This window comes from Callithrix jacchus, chromosome 11 (genome assembly GCF_049354715.1).
Source record: "Callithrix jacchus isolate 240 chromosome 11, calJac240_pri, whole genome shotgun sequence".
In the NCBI taxonomy this organism is placed as follows: Eukaryota; Metazoa; Chordata; class Mammalia; order Primates; family Cebidae; genus Callithrix; species Callithrix jacchus.
The window spans coordinates 96,398,567-96,413,513 of NC_133512.1; the positions used below are offsets into that span (position 1 = coordinate 96,398,567).

The 14,947-nt window shown below is 50.6% G+C and overlaps 1 protein-coding gene across 18 annotated transcripts in view; it reads left to right on the plus strand.

The window, feature by feature from the left end:
- The window catches only part of PRKAG2 (protein kinase AMP-activated non-catalytic subunit gamma 2), a 337,838-nt gene that overhangs the window by 57,943 nt on the left and 264,948 nt on the right, over positions 1 to 14,947 (plus strand). For 5 of the 18 annotated variants that reach the window (XM_035254339.3, XM_078343430.1, XM_078343432.1 and 2 more), the window contains exon 1: positions 4,650 to 5,070. The exons of 8 other annotated variants lie outside the window; for them this stretch is intronic. Coding sequence is in view for 1 of the 10 variants with exons in the window: in XM_035254342.3 (XP_035110233.3) it covers positions 5,102 to 5,108 (7 nt within the window). In the remaining 9 variants the exon portion in view is untranslated. Of the gene's footprint in view, positions 1 to 4,649; positions 5,109 to 5,371; positions 6,282 to 14,947 lie in introns of those variants that run through there. 5 more of the 18 variants (XM_035254340.3, XM_078343437.1, XM_035254342.3 and 2 more) reach the window with 2 other exon arrangements.

Sequence of the window (14,947 nt, forward strand, 5' to 3'; positions counted from 1 at the left end):
AGGACCTGGCATATTGCACAGTGTTCATGAGTGCAGGGCACCAGCCTCAAGCTGGCATGGGAATAGGGTTCCGAAGTCAAATGCCACACTGTCCGCGTCCCACTGGGCCCAGTTGATCTCAGATGCTGGCGCCAGCCAGTGCCGTGCCACGCCCTGTCTCCCCAGCCGCTGGCTCCCAAGTGAAATAAAATGTGGTCAGTGAGGCTGGGCCTTGAGCCCAGGGGTTCCCTCTTGTTTCAGCTGCCCTGGCCTCTGGCTTTCCCCTGCACAGAACTTGCAGGATTGTGTGGCCAGGGACAGCATTGGCACATAAACGGTGGGGATGGGTGGGTAGAATATGGGCTTTATTGACCAGTGTCTCTGCCTAGGGCAGTTGCCATCAGCCCTCTTACAAATGGTCCCTCTACAAGCTGCCCTGCTGGCCTGCTGCTGAGACTGGCTCTGGACACAGGGCTCTGGGGTCCTGTCACTGCTAGTCCTGTGGTGGTACAGTCCTGCACAGCAGTGCCTGGTAGCAGGGACATGAGCTTGGCAGGCAGGATTTGACTTAGGTGAAGGGCCGAAGGTGTCATGGGGTTGGCAAGGATTTGTGCTAGATTTCTGGGATGCTGGGAAATCAAACCTGGGTCTGTTATTTGGGGGTGGGGGCTTGGAGCGATGCCTTTTACACACGTGTGCTCATGTGTGTCTCATTTTCTAGGCCACTTACACACCTCAGGCAGTGCCGTGCATCTTTTGAGATTTTCCTGCCACATTTGCCATGGGTAATTCTTTGAAGTCACTGTTCTGACTTGTTATGTAATATCACACAGCCCCACTGTCTGGCTCCGTCAGAACATACTTGGCAGCATCCTGCTTCTGCACACTCAGGTGGTGCCCGATCCCTTCTGTGTTACTGCAGACCTTGTTTATTTCGGTGCTATAGTCTGGACCTGCAAAGGGGGATTCTCAACTTGCAGTGTGTGAGCTTCTTCCTCTTATTTATTCATTTTCTTATTTTTTTGAGACGGAGTCTCGCTCTGTCACCAGGCTGGAGTACAGTGGCACAATCTCAGCTCACTGCAACCTCCACCTTCGGGGTTCAAGCCATTCTCCTGCCTCAGCCTCTCCAGTAGCTGGGACTACAGGCGGGCACCACCACACCCAGGGAATTTTTGTATTTTTAGTAGAGACGGAGTTTTACCAGGTTTGCCAGGATGGTCTTGATCTCCTGACCTCCTGATCTGCCCACCTGAGCCTCCCAAAATGCTGGGATTACAGGTGTGAGCCACTGTACCCGGCCCGTCTTATTTTTAATTAGGTAAGTAATTATGAAGTAATTTAATAACTAATAAACAAGCATGGGCCATAGAAAAACTAGATGATAAACATAAACAGCAATGAATAAATAAAGGGGCAGCAGCCAGGCTGGGGAGGGGAACACAGCTGTGACTGAATCCTGGATTTGCAACTTGGGTGTTCGGTCACCTTTGTGACTCCACTTCTCTGGGCCTCAATTTCCTTGTTGATAAAATAGACAGTATTTTGTGCAGGTCGAGATAGGATATGTAAAATACCCAGCACTCAAAATACACTCAAGAAATGAGTTCCAGGAGAGGGGCCTCCTAATAACTGACAGGTGCCAGGGAAGGACTCTTAGGCTGGGCTTTCTAGGGATGCCAAGCTGGAGGGTCAGCAGGGTGCCTGCATTGGGGGCCCAGGGGTCTTGAGGCCTGGCAGCCCTGGGAAGCCTGCGGGCATGGAAGGATGACCGTGGATTGGGTCGGCTCCTATGGGCCTGGCAGCCCCTGCTGGAGAAGCGGGGTTGGTTCTGTAGATGGCATGGGGCAAGTGAAGGTTTCCTGGTTCTGTTTTGTTATTGCTTCGTCTGGTGAGGGTGCGGAGAGCCCTGAAAAGCAGTTTGGGAGGATGCATTGGTGAGAGTGGTGAGTCAGAGGGCCTGTGCCTCAGGACGGCGTTTCCTTTCTGCTTCTGATTCTGATGCCAGCCCCGTGTCCCAACAGTGGTCTTTAGGCTGTGCTAGGGATTTGTGATCTGCTGGGCTCTAGTGTTAGACAGCCGATTCCACCTCCAGGGAGAGTAGGTGGGAAGCACAGAGCCACCTGCGTTCGGGGTGCAGTGGAGGTTCCTGAAGTGAGAGGAAACGCAGGTGCAGACAGTGACTGTGTTTGTGGCTGGCAGCTTGCAAGTGGAAGCCGAGTGGTTTATGTTCCTTAATCTCTAATGAATGATTCCGGGTCCCTGAGACATGGAATTGCTGCTGTGAGCACTGCAGTGTCATCACCCCCCGTACGTCACTCCCAGATGCTGGTCTCCGAGCGTAGCTGGTATTTGAATCCTTTGGATGATGGTGCCTGTTTCCCTGACATTTCCAGCTTTTCCAAGCAAAACTAATTAGGCCTTTTTCCTGAGGCTTGTGAGTATGCTTTGGAATAAAGCACACAGAAAATCAAGCCCAGCTCACCCAGCAAGGCGAGTTCCAGAAGCAGCAGGGGAGAATGTTGAGATTGGCTGGATCTCTGGCCGACCACTGGCATGGGTGCCTGGGGGGCTGGCTGCAGGCTGCAGGAGGCCGGCCCTTTGCTCCCCGCCAAACGGCACCAGCTTCCTGCTAACCCTCAGGTTCCCGTGAGCGCTGCCCTCTGGTTCCAGAACAATCCCGCACATCCCAAGATGCTGCTTATTTCTGTCCTGAAGCTTGCTCATCCATCCCAACAGCAGCCCTGGGCTTTTTCAGAGGAGGAACTGAGGTTCAGAGAAATGCCTGAGCCACGACTTGCACCTGGGTCGTGGACACAGAATATTAGTGCTTAGGTCTAAAAGGGACCTTGAGGAACATCATGTAACCCATGGCTCATTCTACAGACAAAAAAAGTTTCTGCTCAGGTAGGCGAGGCCACGGCTCAGGCTTGTGAGTTCCCAGAGCAATCTGGCCACAGTGCTCCAGGCCTGTGACTTGTCAGGTCTCAGGGTGGACACCTGGGTGGACAGTGACTGCCTGGTACTTCCAGGGCTGAAAGTGATGTTAAGAAAGCTGCAGACTTCCAACCCTGATAGAATCCCCCAGACTTTTAGCTGACTCATCTGCGTTTTTGTCCACAGGGCTTGGTGACAGCCACGCCACGTCCTCTGTGCCCTCTCAGAGCCTTCCTGCCGTGTCACCCACATTCACCTCTTTCTACCTTGTGCTGCCATCAACCTTACCTGAACAGCCCGTTTGCCCACTAAATCATAACCTGTGAGTCCTGGGCTCCTGGAAGAAGCCTCCTTTTCTTGAATACCTGCAGCAATGGGTCACTCACTATCTGTGAAAGCCATTCCTCCATTGCTGAGGAGTCCAAGTTCTGAGCAAGTTTTATTTAATGAGGGACATAGTGGGGTTCTGAAATGGGGGACCCTTCTTTTTTCTTTCTTTTTTTTTTGAGACAAAGTCTCACTCTGTCACCAGGCTGGAGTGCAATGGCATGATATTGGCTCACTGCAAACTCTGCCTCCCAGGTTCAAGCAATTCTCCTGCCTCAGACTCCCGAGTAGCTGGGATTTCAGGCACGTGCCACCATACCCAACTAATTTTTGTATTTTTAGTAGAGACAAGGTTTCACCATATTGGCCAGGATGGTCTTGATCTCCTGACCGTGTGATCTGCCTACCTCAGCCTCCCAAAGTGCTGGGATTATAGGCTTGAGCCACTGCGCCCAGCCAGTTACCTTCATTTTCTTCTAACAATTCCGGCTCATTTTCTGTCCTATCAGCTTGCACATCCTTAGAGCCTGTTTTCAGGGGACCTGGGATCTGTCGTAATCAGGTACAGTAAGACATGCAGACTCAGGAATGAGTGTCATGAAGGAAGGAGCTGACGACACTGACAGATCCCTGGAAGCAGGAGGCTTGGCACACCCCTGCCACGTGGGGAAGCACCGGGGTTGGGCAGGTGGCAAAGGGAGCGAGGAGGAAATGTGGGCAAGAGCCTTTCTTGTGGTTTCTGTGAATAATTTCAGGGGACTGTGGGTACAGGGACTGTCCCTAGCTGTCTGGTACCTGCCCTGGGGTGATGAAGGTAGTGGGTGGTGGCCCAGGGAGTGAGAGCCCCCAGGAGGAGGCAAGGAGGGGAAGGGTCTGCGTGGGTTGGCTTGCAGAGGAAAAGCAAGCTCACAGGTGAGTTACTTACTATCCCCAGGAATTGTCCAGTCCCTCCAGGATCAGCAAGGCCCCAGGTGCCAAAGCATCAGAAAATCAAGGACATGGCTCATGCAGGCCCTGTTGTCTCCTGGAGGATGTTTGTGGCCGCCTGGCTGGAGTTGGGAGAGTGGAGTGTAAATGGGGACTTCACTGGCACAGCCTTTTGGAAAGCCATACTCATCATTCTGGCCAGGTGGGGAAGAAAAACGCATTCTTTGTACTCCAAGTACAGGAATCCTTAGGGAGTTCAGGTTTCTGAAGCCTTTGCCTGAAGTGAGATGGGGACAGGGCAGGGGTCGTGCTGGCCACAGGACCTGGAGCCCAGAACCGTCCACTGCTGCATCATCGGCCTCTGCTTCTGCCTCCCTCCATCCTGCTGCCTGTCTTTTTAAAAGCTCCAGTCCAGCCCTCCCTCCTGCTGGCTTGCCGTGTGGCAAGGAGTTTCCTGCCCAGCAGCCCCTGACACAGGTGGAATGAGTCTGCTGCAGTCCCGTCAATGAGGGAATCTGCCCGAGCTCTGCCTGTGTTTTGAGCAGCAAACCAGCTCCAGCCACCAGGACTGTTGCCTGCGCTGTCTTAGGCCAGCCCATGCTGTCTGCCAGCCGCTTGTTGCGCTGCCTTGGGGACTGGGAACACACCCAGCCCCGGTCCCCATCTGTTGCAGAGATGCAGTGGCAGCAGCTCGGAGCGCAGCCGAACCCTAGAAACTGCCTGTGCTGAAGGGGCTAGGAAACCCCTTCTCTGATGGACCTTTCGAGTGAGGCAGCAGATTTGTCAGAGCTGGGAGTGCTGCCTGCCCCCATTACTCGCATCCTGCCATCCAGCAGCTTACAAGCCTGCACTGCTTATTAGCATCTGGAAGAGAAGACCTCCAGGACCCCGTGGGACTGAGTAAGCAGAGCTTCGGGAGCTGGCTTTCTGAATGCGAGGTGCTTGTGCGTCCCTGGGTGTGTGGTCCCCCCTCACCATGCTTTGTCTCCATGGTGTGCAAGGCTGATGCTGATTGTCGCTTTGTTCTCCAGGAGCCTCTTATTAACTCAGATACCCCAAGGCTGAACAAAATGTTCCTTCTCTCCACGGGAGCTGTATGTTTTCTCCTTACATAACTTTCTTGGTGATTTAAAGAGAATCACAAGTGAAGGTGGAACGTGTGTGGGCGTGTTCAGCTCCGTTTCTGAGTCTCTCTCCTCCCCTGCCAGGCTGCCAGGCTGAGCAGAGCTGCCGCACACGCCAGGTCCTGGTCGCAGGGTCTCCTCCCCACCTTCCCACACTGGCTTGAACTTCCCTTACTGGAGCTGAAATCTCAGCAAAGTTGTCATCTTTCCTGAGTCATCCCTTATTATATCTGGCCCAAACGGAAAAGACTAGGGATGACGTGGGGGCTTTGGCTATGGCCCACGGTTTTCTGGGGACTCTCTGGACCCCATACACATTGAAGGGTCTCTTGGCCTCCTGTGGACGGTGGAGCCCAACGCTTACTTGTTGCTTGCTGAAGTTGTGGGGAGCCCACTGAAGCAGCAGATGGGAGGGGAGGGGGAGGGGAGGAAGGGAAGGAAGAGAAGATGGTAGATGGCCTCCTCGCTGGTTGAATCGTGGGCTGTCTCTGCTGTTTGGTGGATAGAGGAGGGGAGTCTGGGAACCAGAGGCCCTAACTGTTGAGTGAATCTGCAGCCACAAGTAGAGCTGCAGGCTGGAAAACGCTAGATTCAGAGCCCACCCGCCTCCCTCTTACCTTCCATTGACACTGACGCATGGCACTTTGAGTAAGCCACGTCCTTTTTTTTTTTTTTTTTTGCCTTATAATTGCCTTCTATAAGCCAGAGGCTGTCTGTCCTCTTCAAGTCTGTGATTCGGCGTCCTCGAGTCCTGGTGATTGGGAGTGAGCTGGGGGTTACACTGAAAGCATGAGGCTTGATTCTGGGCAGCTGAATTTTCAGCCCGGGTAGAGAGACAAGGTGATGGTAAACAATTGAAGAAGCCTGGGCTAGCAGGAAATGCAGCATCCACGGTGGTGTGGATTGTAGGTGCCGAAAGACGGGGAGAGGCCCAGGGATACAGGCAGGAGGCCCCAAAACATAAATCGAGAATTCAGGGACTGCTAGGTAAGAGTCAGGTAAGAGGCGGACGCTTCGGCGGGGTTGAAGGACAGTCGGAAACAGACACAGTCAGAGGGATCCGGCGCCCAGGGGCTCCACATGCCCGGGGTACTGTGGGCCTCTTAAGTCTGGGGACTTCTCACCTTCCAGCTGCTTCCCCAGCTTACATGGAAACTTCCAAGGACTAGATGAATTTCATGTGGTGTTTTTGGTTTGTTTTGTGTTTGTTTTCAGCCCAGCAGCAGCCTCGAGAGAGGCACAGAGTTATAAAGGGGAAACTGAGGATTCTGGTTACGTTCACTCAGGGAACATAACTGAAAAGCTAAAATATTTCATCATCTTTGCCTAGTCACAAAGGGGCTGAGCTGGGAAGAGAAGCCAGGTGTCCTGAGGTCCAGCCTGGTGTTTTTAAGTCAGGTGGGTGGTGGAGGGGAAGGGAGGCTGATGGGCTGAGGCTGGGAGGACCTGGTCCCTAAGTCTTTGATATCCCAGGTCTGGCTTCTCTTCAGGTCCTTCCTGTCCAGCGAGAAATGAAAAATCGGCACTTTAGCAAAACAAACTCTTGAGTCCTGTGCCCCAGGCATTGGCCTTTCCAACAGGAGGGAGATGCCTGGTCTTGACCTCATCCCTTGATGGTGTTGGATGACTAGGAGCCCTGGAAATGCACGTTCTAATTTTGTGTTCTTACTTCAGCTCAGCTGTTAACTAATGGAATCCATCTTGAGCTTATCCAACTCCCTCACCGCACTCTTCCAAACTATAGACCTTTTTCTTCCTTTAGAAGTATTCGGGTCCTTCCTCCTCCGAGATGCCCCACAGACCAGCCTGACCACGCCCCCTTCCAGCAGCCCCCCTCTCAGACTCAGCCTGGCCCTAAGGAAGGTGAATGCATGTCCTTTTGCTTCATGGGTTACTTTGTATTAAGTTGTGTTCAGTTCTTGTAGGCAGATTCAGTTGGTGACTCCTAATGCAGTCAGGTAGGGGTCTTAATTTCTTTCTTTTTTTTTTTTTTTTTTGAGAAGAAGAAGGGGAAAAAAAGAAAAAGAGGGAAAAAGGAATATTACTTCATTCCTAAAATGGGTTTCAATAATGGCCGATCAATATTTTGAGTGTATAAAGTGGTTAATGCATGTTTTATGTGTTTAAAATGGAGACCTCTATTGTGTTTATTTGTTCTGGCTCTGAGTTCAAGTCCTGGATATCGTTATCAATTTGTTGTCTCGTTGAATCTAAATCTCATTATGTGTCTTATGTATCTGGGTGTTAAGATCTCTTATTGTTGCATTAATCCTTTTACCCTTGCATCTCAAAGTGTGAGAATTGCAACTCCTGCTTTTTATTTATTTATTTTTGCTCTCCATTTGGTTGGTAAGTTTTTTTCCATCCCCTTGTTTTGAGTCTTTGTATATCTTTAGATATATCGTTAGATTTTGTGGATAATGTATATTTTGTGTGTTTAAAATGGAGAGCTCTGTTGAGTTTATTTGTTCTGGATCTTAGTTCCAGTCCCGGATATCGTTATCAATTTTCTGTCTCGTTGAATCTAAATCTCATTATGGGTCTTATATATCTGGGTGTTAAGATCTCTTATTATTACATTAATCCTTTTATCCTTGTAGCTTTGAAATCTATTTCGTCAAATGTGAAAATTGCAACTCCTGCTTTTTATTTATTTATTTTTGCTCTCCATTTGGTTGGTACGTTTTTTTTTCCAACCCTTTATTTTGAGTCTATGTATATCTTTGGATATACCGTTAGATTTTGTCTGTATCTTTTGATTGGGAGATTTGGTCGATTTAAATTTAGGGTTGCTGCCGTTTGATATTAACTGGCTATTTTGTCCTTTTGTTGATAAAAATTCTTCTTTGTGTTAATGCTCTTTACTTTTTGGTGTATTTTTAGAAAGGGTCATACTGGTTGTTCCTTTCTGTGTATAGTGCTTCTTTTAGAAGTTCTTGTAAAGCAGGCCTGGTGGTAATAAAATCTCTGAGTACTTGCTTGTTCCTAAAAAATTTTATTTTTCCTTCAAATGTAAAGCTTAAATTGGCAGGATATGAAATTCTGGGCTGAAAGTTCTGTTGATTAATTATATTGAATATTGGCCCCCACTCTCTTCTAGCTTGTAGGGTTTCCGTTGAGAGATCTGCTGTAAGCCTAATAGGCTTACCTTTATGGGTAACTTGATCTTTCTCTCTGGCTGCCCTTAATATTTTCTCCTTCGTTTCGATCTTGGTGAATCTAACGATTATGTGCCTTGGGGTTGGTCTTCTTGAGGAATATCTTTGTGGTGTTCTCTGTATTGCCTGGGGTTGAATAGTGTCCTGCTTTGCTAAATTAGGAAAATTTTCCTGGATAATGTCCTGGAGAGTATTTTCCAGCTTGAATTCATTCTCTCCGTCACATTCAGGTACACCAATAAAGCGTATATTAGGTCTTTTCACATAGTCCCATATTGCTTGGAGACTTTGCTCATTCCTTTTTATCCTTTTTTTTCTATTCTTGTCTTGTTGTTTTGTTTCATTAAGTTGATCTTAGACTTCTGATATCCTTTCTTCTGCTTGATCCATTCGGCTGTTTAAGCTTGTACATATTTCACTAAGTTCTCGTGTTGTATTTTTCAACTCCATAAGTTCATTTGTATTCCTCTCTATATTGTCTATTCTTTTCAACATTTCATCTAACCTTTTTTCCAAGTTCTTAGTTTCTTTACATTGGGTTAGAACAAGTTCCTTTAACTCCCAGAAGTTTCTTATCATCCACCTTTTAAAGCCTACTTCAGATAATGGAACACAGTCCTTTTCCATCAGGGCTTGTTCCGTTACTGATGAGTCCTTTTCCATCAGGGTTTGTTCGGTTGCTGATGAGTCCTTTTCCATCAGGGCTTGTTCCATTGCTGATGGGTTCTGGTTTTGAGTATACTCGGCCTTCTTAGGCTGTTTTTTTCCCTTCATTGTAGATGAACTGCCTTTCTAATTAGTTTTCTGAGTCAATGTCCGACTTATTGATTCCCAGTGTTGGGATCCGAGCAACCCACTGTGGCAGCCTAAATAGCAGCGGTAAGACTGATGGTGCTCTTCTTCCCGGGAATCTCTGGTCTGGCTTCCCTCTTGAGTCCGCAACAAGCGGCTCTGACTTCCCTGAGGTCCAAACTCCGGTCAGTAGGGGAAGCAGTCCTGTTGGCTCTGCATGAAGAGCTGCTGTGCCGAGACACTGGCAAAACCGCTGCGGCGGCCACAAGAGTCGCGCTGGCGACCCGTGGGGCTCCTCCACTGGGAATCAGCTGATTGGTGAGTGACGAAAATTCGTCTAAAAGTGTGGCATCGTCTCGTTCTCTGGGCTTTCACTGGGAGCTACAATCCTGAGCTGTTAGTGGTCGGCCATCTTGGATCGATCTCTCCGGGTCTTAATTTCTTAAAGGATCTGTCTTTACCTCTTACACTGCTATTAGCTGTCTGGATTGCATATTTTGGTAAATATTTGTTGATTATTAGGCATGTGGCACCAGGTGTGGCAATTTCATGAATGTTAATTATTTTAATTCTCATGATGATCCTGGGAGATTTCCCTTTTACACAAGGAAATTGAGGCTCCATGAATCTGAATAATTTACTAAGATTGCACAACCAGTAAATGGCAAACTGGAGCTCAAACTCAGGCCCTCCGGCAACTCCAAAGTTGTTCCTCCGGCTGCACTTATGAGTCACATGGTGAATGTCTGGCAGTGAAAACTTGCATTTAGCTCTTGTTGGGGGCTGGTGACTTAGCAGGAAACCTAAGTTGGACCCACAAGCAAGTGGTTCGTTCAAGACTCAGTGCTCCCCCTACCTTCCCAGTGGGCAGCCTTGTCCTGAGGCCTCAGCAGCCCAGCACCAGTGGGACAGTGCACTGACCTGTCATCAGCTCCGCAACCTGTCAGTCAGCTCTGAGTGCCTGTCAGCTCTGTGCACCTGTCAGTCAGCTCTACACACTTGTCACTCAGCTCTGCACACCTGTCAGCTCTGTGCACCTGTCAGCTCTGCACACTTGTCAGCTCTGCACGCCTGTCAGCTCTGTGCACCTGTCAGTCAGCTCTACACACTTGTCACTCAGCTCTGCACACCTGTCAGCTCTGTGCACCTCTCAGTCAGCTCTGCACATCTGTCAGCTCTACACACTTTCCAGCCAAGTCTTTCATCAGCCTGAACCAAACGTCCTTCCTGTGAGTGTGAGTTGAGGCCCTGGAGTCCTAAAGGGTTTAATGTGAGACTGCAGAGCCCCAGCCTCAATGACTGAAATTTGACTTAGCAGAAAAATAGAATCAAATCGCAAGCACCTGATGTCCACCAGGTGGGGGGTGTTCCTTCTTAACCCCAGAGGCCTCGTGGCTGGGGCCTGGCAGAGCATTCTGCTCTTCACCCCCTGGCTACCATGAGCAAATTATTCCCTTCTGCGCCTGATTTTTCTTCTAAGAATGGAGAGAGTACCTGCCTCACAGGACTAAGGGGCAGCTCCCAGCACATAATAGATGCTTAATAAATAGTAGGTCCCTCTCTTCAGGTGAGCCTTCAGCTGTGGCCTGTCCTGGCCCAGCCCAGCAGAACACCTGAAGCAGTGGGAGCAACTGAGTTTCCTGATGGAATTCTCCAGGTCTCAGCACTTTGATTATTCATCAGGTGACTGAGGCGAGAGGGCTGTGGGTTCCGCAGGGTCCCTGTGGTTCCCTTGCTGCTCCAGTGTCACTGATCCTAGCTACTGGTTCTGCCCCACCTCTCACTCATGGACAGGGTCTGCTGTCTCCACCACCTGGGCTCCCATGGTAGTTCTGCTGCTGCCACCTTCTGAAGGTCACGCGGCGTGCCCGTATGGTCTTCCTCCTTGTAAATTCCCCCCTCGGTGCCCCATAAACCTTGCCCTCTGTGCTCTGGCACAGCGGAGGTAGGGAGAGAGCAGAAGAGCAAAGCCAGTCTTAGGTGTTAGTTTTGATTTTGTTTTGTGGGCAAGGTATGTGGTGGCATTTTACTGTTAAATGTCTGCTTCGAGGGAGTCTGCCATCTGCCTGGGAGTAATGGCTGCAGCTCATCAGTCACCAGCGAGCTAGAGACTGGCTGTGCAGATTCCAGTAAATGAGATAACAGATGCTCGGCGGGGCTGCGGGGACAGAGCCAGCCCATGGGCTGCAGGCGCGGCCGGGAACTGCCCCACCACTGTGCTGCGGGGGTGGCAACTTTCAGGGGTTCCAGGCAGCCCAGGGTGGGCCCTGGAGTGGAGGGCTGTGGAGTTGGGGTCTGCTGCTCTTCCCCAGCCTGGCTTGCCTTTTCTTTTTGGTCCTGGAGTCTGGGGGCTCCTGGGACCAGGTTTGGCTGCTGCTTGGAGAGAGAAGCAGCTGCAGGACCAGAGCTGAGGATGATGAGAAGCAGAACGAGCCTCAGAACGCTTGCGGGCTTTTCTCTTCTCATCTCCCAGACAGCTGATGTGTTCAACCTTAAACCAAGACGTCCTTGCTCTGCACGCTGCGTTGGCCAAGTCACATTCAGAATCGTGTTTTAACTGGGGGTGGAATTGGAGCTGACACATGAGTGAGCATCTGGAGGTGTTCTAAGGCTTTTCTGGAAGGTCTAGGGTCTACTTTGCCGTTGTCAGGAGAGGAGTGGGGTGGCTTGTGTGAAAGAAAGAGTGGGAAGGAAACAAAATATGATCTTCGCTTGGTGTAAGGAGAATGCACAAGACTCCAAGAAACCTGGGGCCAGTGAGCAGTGTCTCCCGTGGACAGTAGTGGGTGTGGGGCTCTTTCTCGGGGTGCATTGCTGTGGCTCCTACCCTGCCTGTGGCTCTGGGGTGGCTGATGTGGATGCTCCGGCACTTTCCCGAAACCGTAGCCATCAGCCGGTTAAATCCTGCCTTACTGTTCCACTAGTCACAGCAGGGAAAGGTACAGAGACATTTAGAAATATTTTCGCCAATAAGCATCCAAAGGGTGATTACTACATATTCAAACAAGTAAGTAAAAACGGGAATCCTCTAATTGCCATTTCCTAAGTTCCCTGAGGTTTTCTAGTACCTGAGGCCTTTTCTCCACAACTTTGGCAGGAAATAGGCAGCTCTTGAAAGGCGAGCTTTCTGGATAACAGAGCATCCCGCTAATAAACACTGCTTGATTTGGGCGCAGACAGCCTGGTTAGTGTTCCCATGTCAGAGCCGAGAGTGAGCTGGCAGGGATCCTAGAGGTGTCCTTGGAGGGGTGTTTGCATCTTAAGAGTGAGCAGGAATGATATGCTTTTAAGCCCAGAAGCCTGATGTGAAGACAGAGTTCCTGTGCTGAGAAGGCTGGTGGGGGGATCCTGCAGCTCGAGCCTGCTGGAGCCCCCTCAAAGCTCACCAGGTAGAGTGGCCATCACGACTCTGGAATGGGGTCCATTCTTGACACCTGCTGCGGAATGCAAGGGTTTCTGGCGATCCCCGCTGCTGATTCTGCACCTATCTCGGGGTCGGGTGTGTGGGAAGAGGCCGGGCTGGCCTAGGGATTCACCTGTTTTGAAAGCAGAATTGCTGATATTCCAGGAGCCCGCTTGCCCCTCTTGAGATCTGCCCTTAATGTTAGGCCAAGGCCCAAGCCAGGCATTTACGCAGGATGGCCAGGCCTGGCTGGGAGCCAGCTGCAGGCATCTGCCACCACCCCCTCCCTCTGAGTCACCCCACACTCATCACTTGAGGCGAAGAGCCCTGAGGTGTGTTCACTGGCATCTTCCAGCATGAACTCCAGGGGGATGGATGGTTGGAAGGAAGGGTGGTCCTGGAGCAGGGCGGAGGGAGGAGGGGAAGAGAATCGTGCTTTCACCAGACCTGGGCGTGAGGTGCTTGAAGTGCCTGTCTGGGGCATTCAGATTTCCAAGGCTTTGGGATAGTTAGCCTTGGATGCTGGCCCAGGCCCCTCGGGGGTCTCACAGGCTACAAGGACTTGTAGCTGCTCCTCCCAGGCTGCCTGGAGGCCAGGCCTCAGGCCGCGCAGCCATCTGTCATGGTTCGCCTCGGAGGAGAGGCTTTGGAGGGAGGGGCTTTCTGAGGCCTCTACTTTTTGTTTTTCTGTTCCCCTTCCTTCTCAAAATCCAACCTAATCCATGGGAGCCATCTCCGACTGTCTCCTGAGTGGAGAAAAAAGATGTCAGCGGGTGGCCCAGGGCCCCTGGTGTTTGTCCAAGCGCTCTGCAGCCTGCGCTGGACTCGCTTGCATTCCTGGTCTCGCCCACCTGCTGAATGCGAGTCACCCAGCGCTGGGCTGTTCCTCTGTGCACTTCGGACCGGCTCTGCAGGGGAGAGGCCTCCTGTTTCCCTGCTGCTCTTTTATCCAAAGAACAAAATCATGGGCCTTCTGGCCTAAGGGCCAACTGGTCATTGAGCCAAGCAGTTTCCCCTCAAATCATTTTCACTCATGAAGAGAGATAAGTAAATCCTTGGGCTATTGCAAAAAAAAAAAAATATATATATATATATATATATATATATATATATATTTTTTTTTTCAATGATTTCCAAATGCCAGGGCATTGTGGTTCAGCCAGCTATGCCTTCTCTGGAATACTGTCAACAGACTAGAGTCCTGCCAGACGCACTTGACAATGAAATCAACCTGAGCGTCACCGGGTCCCTGGCGCTGCACTCAGTTGCCACCACTTTGAGAAAGTCTGGAGTGCAGTGAGTGAGGACACTGGGGGAGGGTGGGGACCCCAGGCTGCTGTGGCTCGGGCTCTTTACATTTAAATATCCACCGTCTTCTTGCTTCGGGTTGGTCCCTGTACTTGCTTGGCCAGAGTGAAGGGTGTAGTTTGTGGAGGGGGTTAGGGAACCATGGCTTCAGCGCCTCCCCAGCCCCAGGCCACCCCCCACACAGGCTTCCCGACGTTTCTTCTCCAAGCGCTTTTTCTGTTTGGCCATCGTCTCCACCGCACCAAGATGTCTCTCATCTCTCCCCTATTGGGTCTTCTTCTGAGAGTAGCTAGTCCAGTCACCCACCAATTCAGAGAAGGGTTCGGATGGATGAGTCCTGTCTCCTGGCTTCCTTTGAAATGCTGTCTTGGCCCAAGTGTGGGGGCAGGGAGTGCAGGGACAGGCAGTGGAAACACTTGTGTAGGTTTGGGACACCACACCCTGCTGGGACTTCCCTGTTGGAGGACCTGGGCTTTTGGTGGCTGACAGATCATTCTTCCTCCCTCCGTGGCAACCATGCATCTAAGCTGGGTTTGGGAGGTACAGCACCGGCCGTTTCCGATCATAGGTCGGGAAGAAGGCACCCCGTGCCCTATCTGACAGGTATATGTGCCATGGTGCTTTGGCATCAACAGGCCATTTGAAACTGGAGAATTTTAGAGAATGAAGTATGACTATCACCCACAACACAGCTGCTTCCTGAAAATTCCACTCCCACAGCACAGAACAGCACATGGCATGTTCCAGGACTCCTGATGTAGGCACTTTCCCGTGCTCTGCAGGCTGCTTGCGTTTCTTCTTCCACCCCACGGGTCTGGTGGGGATTGACTGGTCACTTGTTGATCAGCTTTACTGAGGTATGATTTACATATAATAAAACCCGTTGATTGACAGTATATAATTAGGTGGGTTGTTGTAAATGTGCACTGTCATGTGACCATCACTGTGTGATCTAGAACATTTCCACCGCTCCAGAAGGTCCCTCTGTCCCT